Source organism: Rhinopithecus bieti, unplaced genomic scaffold (genome assembly GCF_001698545.2).
Source record: "Rhinopithecus bieti isolate Rb0 unplaced genomic scaffold, ASM169854v2 scaffold_62033, whole genome shotgun sequence".
Classification (NCBI taxonomy): Eukaryota; Metazoa; Chordata; class Mammalia; order Primates; family Cercopithecidae; genus Rhinopithecus; species Rhinopithecus bieti.
Genome location: NW_016823575.1, coordinates 164,939 through 186,358, shown reverse-complemented (window position 1 = coordinate 186,358; position 21,420 = coordinate 164,939). Strand labels below are relative to the sequence as shown.

The 21,420-nt window shown below is 43.7% G+C and overlaps 1 protein-coding gene across 2 annotated transcripts in view; it reads left to right on the top strand.

The window, feature by feature from the left end:
• Positions 1-21,420, top strand: part of LYN (LYN proto-oncogene, Src family tyrosine kinase) — a 142,770-nt gene that overhangs the window by 87,572 nt on the left and 33,778 nt on the right. For both annotated transcript variants that reach the window (XM_017861651.1, XM_017861652.1), the window contains exons 9-10: positions 7,697-7,879; positions 10,737-10,813. In XM_017861651.1, the coding sequence (XP_017717140.1) occupies positions 7,697-7,879; positions 10,737-10,813 (260 nt within the window). The remainder of the gene's footprint in view (positions 1-7,696; positions 7,880-10,736; positions 10,814-21,420) is intronic.

The following is a 21,420-nucleotide window of genomic DNA, read 5'->3' as shown; positions in this document are numbered from 1 at the left end:
TCAAAGTGCTGTTATTAAATAATATCTTTAGAAAGAAAATGTGTCATATTAGTGCAAAGGCTATACAGTAGAGGAAAGAAATTGCCCAGGGTTTCCCCACTAAATAGAAATTGTTTGTATTTTTGCTTCTTAATGTTTTTTATTTTGAGATAATTGTGGATTTACATGTCATTGTACGAAATAATACAAAAAGGATAACATATGTCCACAAAGAAACTTGCACATGAGTGTTCATAGTAGCATTATTTGTAATAGCCAAAAAGTACAAACAACCCAAATGTCCATGAGATGATGAATGGGTCAATAAAATGTGGTATATTCATACAATGGAGTATTTGGCAATAAAAAAAAAGACCTGGCATGCTTCAACATGGATGCCATGTTGTTTTATGGATGACGTATAATAACACTACGTTAAGTGAAAGAAATCAGTCCCAAAGGAGCACATATTATATACCGTTCCATTTATGTGCAATGTCCAGAATAGGCAAATCTAGAGTTAGAAAGTAGATGACTGGTTGCCTAGGGCTGGGGGGCTGGGAGTTTGGTAGGAGTGACTGCTAATGAGCATGGGATTTCTTTTTGGAGTCATGACAACATTCTAAAGCTGATTGTGGTGATGATTGTACAATTCTGAATATGCAAATAACTGATGAACTATATACTTTAAATGGGTAAATGGCATGGTATATGAATTATATTTCAATAAAGCGGGCAAATATATAAAAGAAATGATACAGAGAGATCCCATGTACCATTTACCCAGTTTCCCCCAGTAGTAACATCTTGTAAAACTATAGTACAACATCACTACCAGGATATTGGCATTGATCAGTGTTCATTTTTTAATTGTGCTTTTCTTCCAGTCTTTTTTTTTTTTTTTTTTGAGACAGAGTCTTGCTCCATCGCCCAGGCTGGAGTGCAGTGGCGCAATCTCGGCTCACTGCAAGCCCCGCCTCCTGGGTTCAATGCCATTCTGCTGCCTCAGCCTCCCGAGTAGCTGGGACTACATGCACCTGCCACCGCGCCCGGCTAATTTTTTGTATTTTTAGTAGAGACAGGGTTTCACCGTGGTCTCTGTCTCCTGACCTTGTGATCCGCCCGCCTCAGCCTCCCAAAGTGCTGGGATTACAGGCATGAGCCACTGCGCCCGGCCTTCTTCCAGTCTTATGTTGAATGGAGGAAGGAAGGAAAAGAAGGGAAGGTGAAGAAAAGAAAATAGAAGAGAAAAAAATAGAAAATTTTGACATGGGATCTTTTGCTTGTAGGGACTGAGTTTGCCTGTTAGTCAGGGAGCTCCTTCTCACTCCTGAAATAATTTAAATACGTTGAATACACATAGCAGGGGAATATTGGGAATACAACCAAAAGAGTTGTGATTGGTGATTTTATATTACAAACAGGCTGAAGGATACCCCCTCTCCCAATTTTGAGCTGCCAGAATTTAGTTTTCTCTTATCCTTTTTAGTTTCTCAAAGGATAAGCAGGCCAGCTTTTCTCATTGATAGAAAAATAACAATTAAAATTCTATCACTATTAACCAAGTAAGTTAATATTTTTATTAAACATAAGGAATTGTTCACGGACAACCCGTTTCATTTTATGGTCTGCATTTTTTTGGCCTGAAATGCAGTGAACAAATACTAGGAAGTGACCTGTTCTTTGGGGGAAGGGGCTGGGTAGGGATAAAAGAAAGAGGTGTCTCTGCTTCAAGCTGTTTCCTCTTGTTTGTGTGATCCTTGTGACATCTGACTTGGGTGACATGCTTCCTCTGTGGATTGTCCTGTTCCCAGGGAATCAACTGGGCAGCTAGGCTAAGGACGATATTTCCTCTGACTGCTTGGTCTATGAAGAGACCCTGAGGAAGGAAGGAAACTTATTTTAAATTGAATTTTGCTAGATAAATTCTCATTTGAACCAACTGCCTTGAGATTAATCACCAACCCACTTCCAAAATCAACTGCATGCATTTTTTAAAAATCACTCTCCCTTTTGCGGTACGTGGGCACTTTTTAGCCATCCAGTCACAGCTGGTACTAGAGCGCTCTCAAGGTGCCACATCAGATTTCTTTAACTGTGGCAAAGTGGCACTCCACAAGACACTTTTTACTAGCTCAAAAAGATTTTTTTAACATAATTTTTCATCCATATTGACAACCCAAATCTCCATGACTAGGTTAATTTGAACCTTCAAACTGCCGGAGAGTATCTTGGAAACCTATGATTTGATCCCTAGCACTGAATAAAAATCATGCCTTTAACAGAGGGATGAAAACCACCCTATTGTTTCAATGTCGCGGCCCTAAGAGATCATCTGGGAGCTGCTGCCATTCTTGGACCATGTTTGACACAGCTGCTTTATCTACCACTCAGCTCAAACTCCTTATCAGTATTTAAAATATCTGCAGCTGCAATATTTCCTGATAACTTTCCCCCCAACCTTGGAAAGCGTTTTTTTTTCCCGTCATCCTTTACTCATACTTTTCTATTGTATAAGAGTCTCCATGAGCTCCATTGTTTTTATGATGGCAAAAGGGAAATGGTTTCGTTTCTTTAACTTTTATTGCTACGTAATGTAACAAGCAAGCAGAAAATGCAAACACAAATATCTAATTTCACAAATAATTACAAAGCAAAAACTGGTGTGCGGACCTCTGAAAGGAAACTTGCTAGCCCCAGAAACCCCCACCCTCCACCCATCCCCTCCCACCCACACCCTACCTGTCCCCCAAAGACAACAGCTATTCCAACCTTCCTGATGGTTTCCTGACTTTTCTTCTTAATTTTACCACTTTTGTATATGGGGATGTATGTATCCCCCAAAAATATAGCTCAGTTTTGCCTGTTTTTGTACTTTATATGAATGAATTATACCAAATATGCTCTTTTATGTCTTGCCTCTTTTACTCAACGGGTTGGTGAGATGTATCCATGCTTTTGGGTGTGGCTACAGTTCATTCATCTTCATGCCATATGGTGTTGGTGAGGTGCATCAGTGCTTTTGAGTGTGGCTACAATTCATTCATCTTCAGTTCCTATGGTCGGTGAGATGCATCCGTGCTTTTGTGTGGCTATAGTTCATTCATCTTCATCCCATGTCGTGTTTGTGAGATGCACCCATGCTTTTGGGTGTGGCTACGGTTCATTCATCTTCATCCCATGTCATGTTGGTGAGATGCATCTGTGGCTATGGTTCATTCATCTTCATTCCATATGGTGTTGGTAAGATGCATCCATGCTTTTGGGTGTGGCTATGGTTTATTCATCTTCATGCTGTATTGTGTTGTGCTGCATGTGTTTTCAAGATATATGATCGTTTATCCATTTATTTCACCATTTACTAATGAAATTGGAGTTCATGTTAGTCCATTTTGCTGTGCTAAAGGAATACCTGAGACTGGGTAACTTATAAAGAAAAAGGTTATTTGGCTTATGGTTCTGCAGATTGCACAGGAAACATGGCACCTGTCTCTGCTTCTAGTGAAGCCTCAGGAAGCTTCCATTCAAAAAGGAAGGCAAAACGGGGGAGCATGTCACACAGTGAGAGCAAGAGAGTAACCAAAAGAGGTGCCATGCTTTTAGACAACCAGCTCTCTTGTGAACTAATAGAGTGAGAACTCACTCTTTACCACGGGGATGGCCCCAAGCCATTCATGAGGGATTCATTCCCATGACCCAAATACCTCCCTCCAGGCCCCACCTCCAACCCTGGGGAACAAATTTCACCATGAGATTTGGAGAGGACAAACATCCAGACTATATCAGAGTTGTTCCCAGTTTGGGGTGGTATGAACAATGTGCTGCATATTTTTGTGCTGGTCCAAGCATGCGTGAGTTTCTCCAGGGTGAGTGGGAGTGGATTTGCTGGATCATAAGATGTATGAATCCTCAGCTCTTCTAAGTTATTGCCAACTTATTTTCCAAAGTGCTGGTCCCAGCTTAGATTCTCACCAGCAATATGCCAGTCCCCATGTCCCCTTTCCCGACTAGCAGAGCTGTACTTAGAGAGATGTGGGCCCCAAGGCAGCACAGGCCATAGGTGGTTATCCAGAAGGAATTATGCACTCAGCATCCTTCACAGGCACCTTGGATGTTGTCACAGAAGCTTTGCAATTGAATTTCAGCGATGCTCAGCAAAGAACACAGAATGGGGCCTAGGGCAGCTACCCCAGAGTCCCTCCCAAGGGGCAGGTGCTCAGCAGCACTTGATATTGCCAGACTTTTAAAATTTTTGCTAAGCTCGGCAGTGGTTTCTCATGACTTTATTTGCATTTCTCTGGTTACTAAGAAGATTGAAGGCCGGGCGCGGTGGCTCAAGCCTGTAATTGATTGGTAGATAACATGAGGCCCGAGGACGGGTGGGATTCAGAGTGTCAGGGATCGAGACCATCTACTGGTTTAATACGGTGAAACCCCGTCATCTGACTAAAAAAGTTAGCAAACAAACCAGAGGCCGGGCCGGACGAGGCGGGGCGCCTGTAGTCCCCAGCTACTCGGAGCTGAAGACAGGTCGAGAGATGGCGGTCAACCGGGAGGGCGGGAGCCTATGAATGAGCTGAGGATCCGGCCAGCTGCACTTTCCAGGCCTGCGGCCGGGCTAGAGCAAGACTCGCGTCTCAAAAAAAAAAAAAAAAAAAAAGAAGATTGCAGTACTTTTCACATGTTTATTAGTCATATGAATTTCTTCTTTTGAAATGCCCATCCAAGCCTTTGCCTATTTCTTCTGATTTTTCTTATTGATTTGTGAGAATCCTTTATATATTCTGGATGCCAGTTCCTGGCAGTTATATGTATCATTTATTTTATGTATTTTCATATATTTTATATCATGTATTTTCCTGTTGTGATTTGCTATGGATATGCTCATGTAACTTAGGGTTAGAGTTAGGGCTGGGGTTAGGGTAAGGGTTTATAAACTTTAAAAAATTTATAATAAACCCTTTTTGATTTAAATGTAAAATAAAAGTCTTTTGTTGGTGGAATGTACTTTAAAATAACTCTTAAGATCTACAGAAAATACCATATTGCTTGTAATTATGCATTTAGATGGCAGAACAATTTAATATATTCATAATTCCATTATTTTAGGTAGGTGGTGGCTTTTTAAAAGGACCTAGGATGTTTTTTGTCAGCTTTATGTTACTATCTTGCCCATATGTTCTAACACTTATTTTATACTGCATTCTTCTACTTCTTTTCTTTCTTTTGTTTTAGAGATGGGAGTCTCACTGTATTGCCCAGGTTGGTCTTGAACTCCGGGGCTCAAGCGATCCTCCTGCCCCTCAAAGTGCTGAGATTACAGGCATGAGCCACCTTGTCCAGCCTTATTTTTCTATAGAGCACTGCAAGCTCCTAAGTATTAACCAAAGTGGAGTACAAAATAAAACATTTAATAGAGGAATCAGCCTTCATGACCAGAAGAAACATCACTGGACAGGTTGACTGCTAGCTATAAATGAACTTTTTCTTACTTGTTTGAAGGCTTGGAAAGAGATGTATAATACATTTCTTTATTATTTTAAAAAATCTTTTTATTAAAAAGTACATACTTGACTGGGCACAGTGGCTCATGCCTACAATCCCAGCACTTTGGGAGACCAAGGTGGGCAGATCAGCTGAAGTCAGGAGTTCGAGACCAGCCTGGCCAACATGGCAAAACCCTGTCTCTCCTGAAAAAAAGAAAGAGAAGAGAAGAGAAAAGAAAAGAGTACATACTCCTTGACAAATACAATCAGAATAGAAAAGAACAAGAGAAAGTAGAAGTCACTCCAAATTCTACCAGCCAGGGATAATCACTGCTGTTTTACTCAGCAGGCTTCCAGTCATCTTTCTATGCTATTCACATACAGATACTCTTGCACCCTAAAAAGGGGACCGTCCACTCCACGTCACCTTTCCTTAGGGCAGGTGCTATCCAGCTGTTGTGCACCAGGCAGCAGGAACCTGCAAGGAGATTTGCAGTGGCACCACCAGCTGCTACTCCCTTCCCCACTTTTTTTTCTTTTCTTTTTTTTTTTTTTACATTTCAAGAGAAAGGTGGAAACAGAAGAGAGGAAAGAAAGGAAGAATATGATTATTAATATTTCTGCTTTGCCAAATTACTGAGAAAAGGCTTTCCCAAGAGAAAGTCAGGGTTAAAGTGCTCAATCCCAGTCCCAGAAGGGTGGTGCCTCAGGGGGACCATACTAAGGAGTCAGTATTGCCCAGAGCGTGTTCCATGTGGTGTAAGAGGCTACTTGAACAAGTGTTCTGAGGTCAAGAAAGTGGAGGAAATGCTGGGGTGAACAAAGGCAGGCTTTTCCCCTAAAGGCCTCCCAGGGCACCTGCTGCATCTCCTGGGTGGGGGAGGAGTGGAGGGAGGGGCTCCCTGTCCTTTCAGTGGGGACTTTTTCACTAATAGTCACCCAAGTCCAGTTGTCTGCAAATTTTGGGAAGTGCTTGTTTGACTCTAGTATATTGTACTTTAAAGATAGTATATGTAAGTAATTTTTATAAAGAACACCTGTTTTAAAGAAAATTTGGTAAATAGTTAAAAGATATGGTAAGCAAAATTAAAATCACTCATAATTGCACCATTGGAAATAACCAGCATTTGGTGTATTTTGGTGTATTTTCTTCCAGACCATTGTTTATATGTGTGTGTCTGTGTATCTATAAAATATGTCTGCATTTTTAAATGGGGATTATAATGTGAGTGTATGCCTGTGTGTGTATGTATATGTATGTAAGGGATTATAGCATATATAGAGTTTTGGGTTTTTTTTGGTCTTGAATAAAGAACATTTTATTATTAGAGAAAAATATTAGTCCTCGGCTGGGCGCGGTGGCTCACGCTTGTAATCCCAGCACTTTGGGAGGCCGAGGCTGGCGGATCACTTGAAGTCAAGAGTTTGAGACTAGCCTGGCCAGCATGGTGAAACCCCATGTCTACTAAAAATACAAAACTTAGCCAGGTGTGGTGGTGGGCACCTGTAAACCCAGCTACTCGGGAGGCTGAGGCATGAGAATCACTTGAAACCATGAGGTAGAGGTTGCAGTGAGCCAAGATCGTGCCGCGGCACTCCAGCCTGGACGACAGACCAAGACTTAGTCTAAAAATAAATAAATCAAGAAATAGAGGACAAATATTAGTCCTCATGGTAGAGTGCCAATAAAAATGTTTTTTACTATTATTTCATAGAAATCTTTTGATTTTTGAATAATTTAAACATTTTTTGGTAAAGAAAATTCCTAGATACTTTTCATCTAGCCTCCCTAATTTTATCACTACATAGTGTTTTAACTCAGGCTTTTTCTATCTGTAACTAAATTTTTTGCTAACTCTGCATCTACAAAGTGAAGTTTTAAATATATATATATTTTTTTTTTGAGACGGAGTTGCACTCTGTCAGCAGGCTGGAGTGCAATGGTACGATCTCAGCTCAATGCAACCTCCACCTCCCTTGTTCAAGTAATTCTCCTGTCTCAGCTTCCTAAGTAGCTGGAATTACAGGCGCCCGCCACCACGCCCAGCTAATTTTTATTTTTTTAGTAAAGACGGAGTTTCACCATTTTAGCCAGGCTGGTTTTGAACACCTGACCTCAGGTGACCCACCCGCCTCAGCCTCCCAAAGTGCTGGGATTACAGGCATGAGCCACTGCCCCCAGCTAAATTTTCTGTTTTATAAAGCATACCCACCTTCTTTTTTCTTCCTAGGTTACTATAACAACAGTACCAAGGTGGCTGTGAAAACCCTGAAGCCAGGCACTATGTCTGTGCAAGCCTTCCTGGAAGAAGCCAACCTCATGAAGACCCTGCAGCATGATAAGCTCGTGAGGCTGTACGCTGTGGTCACCAGGGAGGAGCCCATTTACATCATCACCGAGTACATGGCCAAGGGTGAGTTCCTCTCACTGCCCAGAGCTTGCAAGGGTTTCAAACTCAAAAAGTAAAATGTGTAATTGTTCAGAGTCACTCAAATAGTTTAATTATCAAACAGTGTACACACTACTGAAAAATCAGGAAATATGGGAAGACAAAGCAGTTTATAAACCTATCACCAGAAAGTAATCCCATGTCACAGAATTGAAATCTAATCCTCCTGTTTTCTCTGCAGCTACCTGCATGTACCTATTGCCCCAAGAATAGTATCCCATATCTAGTCACCCCCAATAAATATTTATCAAATGAATCACTATGTATTTCAAAAAGGAATATTTTTTGTCATATGCTTAAAATGTGAGTTCCCAGAATTCTAATACTACAGATTTAGTACAGATTGTTCAGTATCAAATTCCTCTTTCTTTTGTTTTGTTTTTTGTTTTCGTTTTGTTTTGTTTTTTGGAGACGTCTCACACTGTTGCCCGGGCTTGAGTACAGTGGTGCAATCTCTGCTTACTGCAACCTCTGCCTCCCGGGTTCAAGCGATTCTTCTGCCTCAACCTCCCTAGTAGCTAGGACTACAGGCACATGCTGCCATACCCAGCTAATTTTTTGTATTTTTAGTGGAGATGGGGTTTCACCATGTTGGCCAGGCTGGTCTCGAACTCCTGAGCTCAGGCAATCTGCCCGCCTCGGCCTCCCAAAGTGCTAGGATTACAGGCGTGAGCACCCCGCCTCTTTTTGTTCCTTAGCGTTATCTAATATTCATTTTCCTTTCCAGCATTATCTAAATGTTCATGGTGTCACTTTTAAATATTAACGTTTTTTAAAACTTGAGGAGGTTAAAGTCCTATGTAATCACAGAATTGCAGGAGAATAGACTTCAAGCAATCAATTTTTCTTCTACTGTGATCACCTTCATATAGAAGACTTCGAATCAACATCCTTCTTCCTGTGTTCCCCTCCAGTTCAGGAAACATACCAATAAACTGCCAAATTATTTTTTTAAAAGTCCTCAGAAGTGATGAAGAAACATAAGCAATGATCCAGGATTAACAATCATCTCATGCACAATGGAGATGATAGTATGATGTCATAGCTGAATAGATTCAAAAGATGGATATTATATTTTCTTATTTAATATCTGTGAGTATTTCAAAATATCAGTCACTCAGAGTCCTTCCAAACAAAGACATTGTTTGTTTGTTTTAAAGCAAACAAACCAATTAGCTCTTGTGGCTTGGGTTGCTATAGCTCAGAATTCAGGCTCAGAGCCGGACACCTTATAGGAGTTCAGTAAATATTGTTGAATTAATTAACTTAGAGTATTCTGAATGATAGATGGTAATATGAGCTTTCCTATGTAACAATGCCATATATATATGATATATATACATTTTTTTGTTTTGTTTTTTGGAGACGTCTCCATATATATGACAGAGTCTCTCTCTATCACCCAGGCTGGAGTGCAGTGGCACTATCTCAGCTCACTGCAACCTCTGCCTCCCAGGTTCCAGCGATTCTCCTGCCTCAGCCTCCTGAGTAGCTGAGATTACAGGTGCTTGCAACCATGCCCAGCTAATTTTTGTATTTTTTAGTAGAGACAGGATTTCACCATGTTGGCCAGGCTGATCTTGATCTCCTGACCTCAGGTGATCCACCTGCCTTGACTTCCCAAAGTGCTGGGATTATAGGCGTGAGCCACCAAGCCTGGCCAACAATGCCTAATATTTACTGAGCACTTACTATACACCAGACTGCTCTTGGTGCTTTCTATGGGTGATCTCACTTAGTCTTTTCAGCAGCCTGAGGGCTAAGTACTATTGTTCTGTGTCATGGATGAGATTGCATAATGTTTACTGAGCATTTGCTACCTGCCAACCATCATGGTATGTGCTTTGGATGCAACGTTTGATTCCAACCTCCCCAAAACTCTAATATAGCCTCTAGTACATGCCCATTTTACAGAGACCTAGATGAGGTAAACAACTTGACCAAGGCTACCCATGAGGCTGGTACTTAAAGTTCTAGGGGAAAAACAGGTCTTGTTTTAGAGATGAAGCCATAGAGGTTGGAGAGTTTGCTCAGCAGCACATTCCTTCTTAGGTAGGTTTTACTTTTTTCCAAAGCGCAGTTCACTCATCAAATACTCATTGAGGCCAGGCATGGTGGCTCACACCTGTAATCCCAGCACTTTGGGAGGCCAAAGTGGGAGGATTGCTTGAGTCCAGGAATTTGAGACCAGCCTGGGCAACATAGTGAAATCCTATCTCTACAAAAAAATAAAAGAATTAGCTGGATGTGATGGCATGTACCCTCAGCTACATGGGAGGCTGAAAGTGGAAGGATTGCTGGAGCTTGGGAGGCTGATGCTACAGTGAGCTGTAATCATGCCACTGCACTCCAGTCTGGGTGGCAGAGTAAGACCCTGCCTCAAAAAACATTCATTGAGCACCTACAGTATGTGCCAAGTTCTGTGCTTTTTGCTGGATACAGATGGGAGTGAACCTGGCTAAGTGTCTGCAGAGGGTAGGCCTTCCAGTGAGCTCGCTAAAGATTGGGAGGCTGCAGTGAGTGGATCATGGTGGCAAGTACTCTGAAATGCATGGTTCTCAGACACCTGTAGTGAGAAAAGTGGTATCCACCCACATTCTCACCTGGAGCACATGCTATGTTTCACATCAGGTCAAAAGTAACAGATTAGAGGGGACTGGGTTTGACCAATGTCAGGAAAAGGCTTTATTTAACCATAGAGAATTGCAAAGCCAATCATAGTGTGGGGGGTTCCCCTGTAATAATAATGATGATGTGGATTTTGTTTGGATTTTTTCTTGCGTGTTTGAACTGCACTAACTTGTTCTTTCTTTCTCCGTAGGCAGTTTGCTGGATTTCCTGAAGAGCGATGAAGGTGGCAAAGTGCTGCTTCCAAAGCTCATTGACTTTTCTGCTCAGGTAACATATTCAGAAAGCCCCATGTGCACGTGCATTTGCAAAGACTTCCCTGCGTCAAATTCATGAAGGAGTTATTGTTCCAGGGAGAAGGAATTTCTGTTGAATGTTTCCCAGCAGCAGTTATGAGAAAAAGACCTTCCACGGTACAATTCTTGGAGATAGTAATAGGAGATTCACATGGATTGTGTGCACATGTTGAGTTTTGACCTGAATATCATCTTCTATAAGCCAAGTCAACCTCTTTATGTTCATTTCACAAGTCACAGAAACAGTGCAGTTGAATCAATCACTTTCTCAGCATTTGGGAAAGGCAGTTCCATACTATGTAAGCACCGCAGCTTTTAAATGATGCATACGTTTTATTTAAGTTACCAATAGAATGTATGCATACTTTTAAGTCTTCCGTATTCTTGAAAATGGAAGACTGTCCCTTTCCTGCTACTCTTCTTCTCGCTTGTTCTCATTGGATGTGCCATCAGGATTCTATGAAATATTCGTTTGTACTATTTTTAGAACTAGTCTAGGAGTTGCCTGTTTATTTACTTTGGAATAACATGTTTCCTGAAGTGTATTTAAGAGCAGAAGCAAGTTATCTAGAAGCCCCGCCATGTGCCCAAAATATCAAGGAAATGCACACTTGAATGATGCCAGCTGCTGACTTTTACTACTTTCATTGTGTCCATTAGTCATGTTCAGTAATTTGCTTGCTTGTTTTTCAGTATTGGCAATGGGTGGTTTCATGAAGCCCAGTGTATGTAGCAAGAGATTTATAGAAGTTCTAGGGAAGGCTGGTCCCTGTAGTCTTCCTTTTTTACTCCCACTTCTTCCCTCACACCCTCTTTTAGTTAGGAAATCGCTACAGCCTTCTTGGGAATATGAGATCCAAGGAATGCGTGAGTGCAGAGGTGAAGCACCTCACGTAAGGTAGGGCTGGACACAGGTTCTGTAATAGAGCATCGTGGGCTAAGCTGGCATTCGGAACCTGGAGACTGGAGTTTGTGTCCTAGCTCTGCCACTCAATAGCCATACCGCTTCAATTTCAGAAGCACTTTACCTATTTGGGCTACTTTATTCGCCTATAAAGCAGAATGGTAATTCCTACTTTAAGGAGATGTTGTTGAGGGTCACATCAAACACAGATGTTGTTGTGTCACATGCTTGGCATGGACACAAGCACCTCAGAGCCTGCTGGTGGAAGCTGGGAAAACCCAAGGGAGGGCAGTGCCCATCCTTCCAGTAAAGGTGTGTGATGGGTGAGTCACACTGCTCAGGCATCCTCTCCGCCTCCGGGACTCGGCAAGCCTAACAGGTTCCTCATCTGAGTTGGAAATTCAAGTGTGCCCTGAAATGCCAACATCTAATAAGAAAGAAGCATAATTGCTGTGGTGGAACAGAGGGGTAAGGAAAGGACCCAGCAGCCCTCCCTTTTTAACCCTGTCCTCAAAGTCTATGCTGGCCCCTGGGATGCTCCATGGGATTCCAAGGTTTCCAGAACAATAGTTTGAAAACCACCTCTCTGCAGTAAGAGGAATAAGTGGGGTTGGGCACAGCTCTAGAACCCGTGTAGAAAACAGATCAGGAAATGGAGAAAGCGGAAGGTCTGATCAACTTGGGTCATACGTACACGGATCAATGAGGGCCTCTACTCAGGTGGTGATTTGGGTGTCCCCATGGGTCAAGAGACTTGAGGAGTGTAACAAAGGTTTGTCACACTTGGACAGGGCTATGGAACATTGGGACATATGGCCTGGAGGGCCTGAGTGGTCACAGCCATTCCATCTGCTGGGGGGTCTGATCTGTGCCCACAGTTCTTTAGGGTAGAAATTACACACATTTGGGTATGTACTATACCCAGAGAATGACTTTATTTTGTCACATCGGTATTTTGTATTGGGTTTCGCATGGCTTATCTCATAAGACTTTATCTTGACATAGTCAAAACTTTTAAGGTTCAAGTCAAGGCCTCTATGCTGAGTCTTTAATTTAGTGAATTACTACCATTACTTTGAAGAGTAATTTTTCTAACCTAGAAATGAATAGGGGGAGAAGTTACTTTCTAGACCTTCGTAGCTTATGAGGAAGGTTACCACAGAGCCTGGCATTGACTGTGACCGTTGTGCTGTGGATTCCAGGGGCTTCCGTTGACTTTCCTGTCAACTGTGATGGGGCTGAGGCCCCTCGGTGACAGGAGGGTCTAGGGGCAATAAAGGCCAGCACCACTGGTCTCCATCCAAGCCAGTTTACCAAATCCAGCCCATGCCAGGTGAGCTTATGTTCACAGGTCCAGGGTCTTTCCTAGCAGTGGCCCCTTCGTGGAACCCATGGGACATCTGGCTCAAGTGCATGAACTGCTTAGGGTCACTGGAAGAGTCACGGGTCAGCAGCAGCTGGCAGGACCCTAAGTGTGTTCATTCAGCACAAAATTCATTTTCTTTACAACTAAGCACTGGCTCCTTTTGAGTTCATCTTTGCTCAAGCTGCAAACCTCACTCAGACTCTTTCCCAGCCCTTCCCTCAAGGTGGCGCTGGTGAGACCACCTGTTCTCCATCCTTAATCATTATCTGCTTCTTGTACCTGTGGCTTTTCTTATTATAATACAGATAATTTGAGAAGGGGGTCTTACCCTTGGCAACAAGGAGTAGGGCATGTATGCTTCAGCTTCAGCCTGAAATCCGATACCTTCCACTTCCACTTTCTGCTCACTGCACCTGCTCCCTTGTCCCCCTGGAATGCCCTCACTGATGACCACTGCTGCCCAGTGCTCCTCCTCCTCCCTCACACACCTTTCTGAAATGATCTGTCTGTGCCAAGAAGGCTATCTCTGCATTATCTTACCTTTCCTTCTCTATCATGTGCCACTAATTAACTCTATCACTTTTCCATAGTGAATATCATGACAAGAGTAAGTATTATTAAAGTGACAGAGATAGCTGGTGCCCAGATACTTCGATAATCCAACCTTTTCTATACCTTCCCCCCACTTTACTCTTTAGGGTGGGAATTTAGGGATAAAGCAGAAGAGGAATTACAGAAGTCCATTTGCTGTGTTAGCTCTAACTAAACAGTTAGTATGCTATGCAATAATGATGCGGCTTGCTGTCTTCCATAACCCTCGTCAATAGCATCAGCGTTGGGAAATTGAAGGTTCACAGGGGGTAGTTAAATTCAGCAGATTTTCACAATGAGAGATTGGTCATTGGGAGTAGAAATAACCCAGTTTACTTAATCCCAGCCCTAGACGAATAAGGGAAACTGTGAGGGGCAGAGTTGGGACTTTTCCCACCGTCTATATTTGGCCTCTTCTTCCCACTCCCCACTACCCACTTCCCCATGCCCTACTCTCCCGTCCTCATTCCCCTGTTGCCCATTGAGACAGGAAGTGGCTAGTGCACATGACAGCCTCACAGTTCATGTGAGAGCTGATTTCATCACTTCCTGTTGCAGGATGAGTTCTGAAAGACTTGTCTGAGTCCAAGTGTAATAATCCACACTCTCCAACTATCCATAGCCCATTCAACATAGATTAAGAAATCCTGACTAGAGCAGCTTTACCCGTTGCTTTTCTCTTTGTATTAAATTAAGCAATTTAGTGCTTTTTGTGCTGAAATAGGAAAATACCTCTTTGCAAAGGAAGTTTGATACTTTCAGAGCAGAGAGACTTTGCATAATTCCCTTCCAGCTTTTAGGCCCCATGTCAGAGAAGAAAAAATGAGCTTGGAAAGACAAGGGGTTAAAACCAGTGGGGATTTCCTTCATCAGAAGCTGAGATGGAATCATAGACTTGTCAAATTGAGAGGAAAAAGAAGTGAAAAATTTACAGTTGCAGTTTGGAGAGCAAATAAATCATCTTGTAATCCAGATCAAGTGAATCAAAGCATTTATTACTCTTTGGTGGCAGTATCTCTGAAGTGCAAAATTACTAAAAATGAAACAATTGTTTGTGAGTCAGTAAAAACTGCAAAATCAAGCCAAGAAAAGTGGCATGCACCTATGGTCTCAGCTACTTGGGAGGCTGAAACGGGAGGATTACTTGAGGCCAGAAATTCAGGACCAGCCTGGACAACGTGTCAAGAATCTACAAAACAAAGCAAAACAAAAACATTGCAAAATCAGAGTTGTTGTTATTATCATGGCAACAAGTAACATTTATTTTAGCTTCTTCTGGTTGATATGACACTTACACCTCCATTATCTAATTTGAACCCAACAGCCTTGAAAGCATATATTTTGTTGTTTAGTACCTCTTACAGATAACGAGGTGAACTTGGACTTGTCCGAGGTTACCGAGCTAGTATGCAGAATTGCTGGGACTTGATCCAGGGACTTCTGACTCAAGATAACTGATTCTTTCCTCTGCAGCCTGCTGTTGTCTCATGGTTACAGTTGCTGCTATGGTCATTTTGCACTCAACACTACTGTGATACGCATTTTTCCCGTTATGGATTTTGACCATCAAAATTAATGTTTTCTTTAGCTTTTTCCACCTCAAAAGTCTTTATTGCCAAGGTAGAGGTTATGCTCAAGGTATATTTTGCCCCCAGTATTAAATTTAAAGCCACATTTTAAAGTGGAAATTGGTAAAATGAGGAAGGTAGGAAAACTCTGTCTAGGAAGTTCTCGACCTTTTTGAGTAGGAGGGCCTTTTAACAGCAGAGCTTTCTGAGCACATCCTCATAGTTGTAGCTACTGAGAAAACAGTGTATAGATTTGGAATCCCTTGTAACATCTCTTGGTTGAAACTCACCAGTATGTTGGTGGTAAATCAGGCTTGAAGGGTCTAGAGGGGGAAGTTTCTAGAATATTTGCCAATACCATCCAAAGTGAGTCTCTTCTTCTGTCTCTTTGTCTGGAACGTAAGAGATGTGTTAGATGCTCATATTCCACCTCAAGGCTATAATCTCAGTGAATCATCTGCTTTATCTTCAAAGCTTTTATTAGTAATAACCTTTGATTGATAGCGTTCTCCTGTTTAGTTCACTTAAACTGGAAGGAGAGTTGCATTGAGATGTCGAGTCAGATGTGATGGCAAGTGGAAGCCGCAGGTGATTGACGTGGTTTGTGGTTTAACCAGGAGACCAGATCTGCTCCCCACTCCACATATAATCTCCCCTCCATGTGGAAATTCTCATACATGACTCTTACTGAGGCCTATACATTCCCAATCACTCTTTCAAGCACAAGAGCCCCTTTAGAGAGAAAAACAGCCAGCACTGAAGAAGGCATTCATGAATTTCATAGAGGAATCTGAGCCGGGTGCCGCTCTGGATACAGGGGCCACATAGTGGTCAGGATGTGGTGGTCCCTGAGTGGGCATCGCTTGGAGCTTTCTCAGTATACAAATGTTAACACAACTGGTGATTAGCTCTTTCTCGTTGCTGTGATTTTTTAAATGGAGCCTAGATGATGTTAATGATGGAGAAATCAGAGCCAAGAACCGGAAAACCTACTTCTGCATGGGGAAAATCACTTTATGGGCCCCAGTGTCCTCATCTTTGAGATGGGAGGCATGGGTTAGGTTTCCCACAGCCTCAGCTCTAATATTCCATGACTAGGGACCTCTCCTTCTCTTTAGACTATCTATGTGAATCGTCACCAAAAGTTGCAACTAATGATTCTGAGGCTATGCAGATGACATTGATATAAGATTTTAACATTGCTCTAAATAAAGGAACACAAATATATCACGTTAATGCAGTACCCACATGTTGGGCACTTAAATGCTCTATTTATCTTTTTTGAATAATGAGTGTTATGTTTTCAGCTTAAACTTTGACCATGAAAACTTAGAAAATGGACAAATGAAACTAGAGTTACTGTCAGAATTGCAAAAGTGGATCATATGCAGTTTCCTTCTGAAAAAGCCAAAGGAATAAGAAACTGTCATTTAAAAATAGTATGAAACAGGAACTCTTTTTTTGTTGTTGTTAAGGTAGGGATGGGGCTGTTTTGCATATTTAAGCAAGAGGAATCAAGACTGGCTGTTAAAATAGCAAATAAGGCAGAATTTATTTTTGTTTTAAATTTGATTGGGAAGCTTTGGGTTAGTGTATGTCGGAGGTGGTGGCGCTTTTGGCCTGCAGGCAAGATCTGTCTCTTATCTTAATGTTACTTTGACCAGAGGTGGCAATTTCTGGTGAGTGCTACCGTAAGTCACAAAATACTGTTCTCTTTAGGTACTCATCATGGAAGCTTGCAAGGCTAGAATTGAACTGAAGTGGTTTAGGAGTGGGCCGAGTTTATCACCAGCTGGTCACAGTTGAAAAGTGGAGATGAAAGTAGTTTGAAATTAACCGGGCTTGGTGGTGCGTGCCTGTAATCCCAGCTACTCCGAAGGCTGAGGTAGGAGAATCACTTGAACTCAGGAGGCAGATGTTGCAGTGAGCCAAGATCACGCCACTGCACTCCAGCCTGAGTGACATAGTGAGACTCCATCTCAAAAAAAAAAAGAAAGGAAGGAAGGAAAGAAAGCATTTTAAAGGGAGCAGCGGAGGGTAAATCCCAGCTGACCTTTGTCTCCAGCACATGGCTTGCTCTCCCCGAGCCCCCTTCACCCTCTTGGTGTGGCCCTCTCCCTTTCACCCACACGCCTGTCCCGAGCACAGCCAGGCACTGTGTCAGGAGGGATGAGCAAAGGGCACATGGTATGGAATTGGGGGCAGGTAAATTGCAGGCAAAGACAAGGTACAGCCCCGGGATACGGCAAGGGCTGTCAGAGCAGGCACCACATGCTACTTTCAGAATACATGGAGGAGAAGGGAACGTAGTAGGGTGGGCTAGCAGGCGGAAGGTGGGCTTTCTGGAGGAGGTGACCCTGAGAGCCAAGATTAGCCCTGCTAGCTTGGGAAGAGGTGTGGATGCAGGGATGGGTCTTCAGTTGTAGGAACCTGGTGCATAAGGGCACAGAAAAGGAGTACATGGGGGTGCAAGTGGGGGTATATGGAGAGAACAATGTGGGGGGCACTCTGAGAGACATGGACCTTAAGGAAACTAGGCCCAGCACAGTGGCTCATGGCTGTAATCCCAGCACTTTGGGAGGCCGAGGTGGGTGGATCACCTGAGGTCAGTAGTTCGAGACCAGCCTGGCCAACATGGTGAAACCCTGTCTCTACTAAAAATACAAAAGTTAGCTGGGTGTGGTGGTGTGTGCCTGTAGTCCCAGCTACTGAGGAGGCTGAGGCAGGAGAATCGCTTGAACCGAGAAGGCGGAGGTTGTAGTGAGCCAAGATCGTGCCACTGCACTCCAACCTGGGCAACAAGAGCAAAACTCCATCTCAAAAAAAAAAAAAAAAAAAAAAAAAACTAGACCTGTTCACTCTGAGTTGTGGAAGAGTAAACTGTTTTGTAGATAACTCTAGTTTAAAAAATGTATCTGTACAAAATAAAAATGCTTGTACTCAGCAAATAGTTTCAACAGGACTTACAGTTTTACCCTTTTAGTCAAAGTATGTCTTTTAGTCATTAGTGGATGCTTTTTGTATTTACTGTAATATGTATTCATGTTACCTCTGTTCTCCTTCAACACACCAAGGTGTTCTTTATAGAAATTGGTCTGTTTTGACTATTGGAGAATCACAGAGTTCTCAGCTTTTCATGCTCCTAAGATTTTGTTTTATTACTGTGTTTGTTGCTGTTTTTGTTTTGTTTTTTAAAACTGAGACCAGGATGGGTGGGATGGAAAAGGAATGGGAGAGTTTGCGTTCTAGCCCAGAGCTCGTCTCTGCCCGGCACATGCCTGTAATCCCAGCACTTTGGGAGGCTGAAGTGAGAGGGTTGCTTGAGGCCAGGAGTTTAAGCCCGGCCTGGGCAACACAGTGAGACTCCTATCTTTACCAAAAAAAATTTAGCCAGGCGTGATGGTTGTGCCTGTAATCCCAGCTACTCAGGATCCTGAGACGAGAGGATCAATTGAACTTGGGAAGTTGAGGCTCAAGTGAGCTATGATCATGCCCACTGCACTCCAGCCTAGGTGACAGAGCAAGACCCTGCCTCTAAAAAAACGAAACAAAAGCAAACAGAGCTCGTGTCTAAAGGGTACACCCTGAAATGGACAGGACTTATTCTGAGCTTTTTCAATTCAGAGCTAGATTCTTAGGCCCTCTCCCCACCCCTTCACTAAAGCCAAGAAGCACCCGAAGGAGTTCAGCCCAAGTGTGGAGATGATTAAACCTCTCAACCAAGTGGCTTTCCTGGTGCTGCCCCTGAAGCAGGTGTGAGGCCTGAGTTATGAAACTGAGGTGAGTTGCCTGGGGATAATGAGGATCGACTGAGCATTTCAGCAGGAATGTGATAGGATGAGACTTGTTCTTTAAAAATTGCCCCAGCCACCGTATACAAAAATGATTAGAAGGGGTGAAAGCTAGAGTCCAGGGATGAGGGAGGGAGGATGGGCCTGAGTGAGGTCAGTGTTCCCTATCACAGGCACATAGAAATAGAGAAGGAATGTGCGTGGGGCAACTGAGGACTGCCATTGCGGGCACGGTGTTGAGGTGGCTGATGAAATTAGTTTTGCTATACTGGGTTTGAAGTGCCATGAAACATCAGCTACAGATGGGCAGCTAGCATGGACAGGCGTTTTAGTATAGGGGTCTGGGGCTAGAGGCTTTAGGGAGGCTGGCGCCGCAGACAGTCATATAAATAGGGGTTGGATGAGGCCCCCTAGAGAGTGTGGGAAGGGACAGAGGACAGCCCCAGACAGACCCCAAAGAAAGGGCTGAGGGGGACAAGTCAGAGAGTAGGCTGGGGACACCAGAAGCACAGTGGCCTATAAGGAGGAGGTGGGGTTGCAGCGCAGGTGACAGGGAGTTCTGACGCGCAGTCAGAGAACAGGGAAACTGCCACGGAACTTTGCGACAGGGAAGTCTTTGAGAACCTGACCGGACCCTCCTGAGTGACATGGTTTGGGTAGAAGCCAAGCCCTCGGCCTCTCTCCGTCTTCCTGATTCCCAGAACCCTGTTCTCTGCCTGCATAGCCTTCTCCCTAACCCTGCCTGACTCCTCTTCCTCTTTTTCTTTCTCCTCTGCTGCCGCTTTTCTCTCCATGCCTCCCTGACCACTTAGCACACCTCATTCTTGAAAAAAAATGTGATTTCTCTTTGTACTTAAATGGAACCGTGCACTTCTCATTCTTTTTTTTTTTTTTTGAGACAGAGTTTCACTCTTGTCACCCAGGCTGGAGTGCAATAGCACGGTCTCGGCTCACCGCAACCTCCGCCTCCCAGGCTCAAGCAATTCTCCTGCCTCAGCCTGTGAGTAGCTGGGATCACAAACGTGTGCCACGCCCAGCTAATTTTTGTATTATTAGTAGAGATAAGGTTTACCATGTTGGCCAGACTGGTCCTGAACTCCTGACCTCAGGTGATCCGCCCACCTCAGCCTCCCAAAGTGCTGGGATTACAGGCGTGAGCAACCGTGCCCGGCCTCATTCTTATTTTTTAAAGTAGGTTCATACTGGCCTTCTTCTGTGATGGAATAAAATGAAATAAAATTACTGAGAGAGGAACTTAAATTATTGATTTTTAAAAATATATGGTTTTGTAGACTTCTGTAGAAACACAGCATTCTTCGCCCACCCTCGGAGCACATGCTGGAAGCGTTTGTGTCTGTAGCTATGCAGCTCGTGGGGCTTTGTGAAACACAATGAGAAGCATTTAAAAACTGAGTCACCAAAAGTAGCCCTGGCCCCCAATTAAGACCGGTTTGACTTAAGTGTATATTCTGAGGTCAGTTTGGTGCCTGGAATGCGTTTCCCCAGGTTTCACTGAGGTCCGGATCTCAGGCCTCCACCCAGCACAGCTCTGCAGATCTCACCCTGATTCTGTGTCACCCCAGGAAATGATGTGTCTGGGTTCCTTGGTATGGTTTCTAAGGCAGCTCCTCTCTGCCAAGCAGCAGCCTGACACCCTGCCCAAGGCTCAGAGGGATGCCATAGCGTCTCCAGGGCTGCCAGAGGGCCACCTACCCTGGTGCAGAAGACCCCAACAGAGCTCCTGCCACAGTTGCTGCCTCCTGGCCTCTTCCCCTCCCCACAGCAAGACCTGTTCCTTGGAGATGAGGCCTGCAGCTGACAGCCCTCCAGAGGCCCTGCCTCAGTAGGGATCAGAGCCCATGTGCACAGGCGGCATTCCACCTAGGCAGGCCACAGTCCCCGGGAGGGTCTGCCCAGCCCTCTTCACTCATAAGCAAGTCCTCTCATTTCTTCTTCCAAGATAGATCTCCCTCCTCCAGGTCACCATTGTCTCTCATCTGCACTATTGCAGTTGCTACTTTTTGTTTTTTGAGACAGGGTCTCGCTATGTTATCCAGGCTGGAGTGCAGTGGCCATTCACAGGCATGATGCCACTACTCCTAAGCACAGGAGTTTTGACCTGCTCCACTTCTGACCTGAGCCGGTTCGCCCCTTCTTCACCAACCTAGAGGTCCTCCGCTCCCAGGAGTCACTATATTGATTCCGAACTTAGTGCAGACACCGGATGGGCATAGCACACTGCATCCCAGAGCTCCCGGGCTCAAGCCATCCTCCCACCTCAGCCTCCCAAGTAGCTGGGATTACCAGCACACACCATCGTGCCCCACAGTTGCTTCTTCTTTTTTTTTTTTTTTTTTTTTT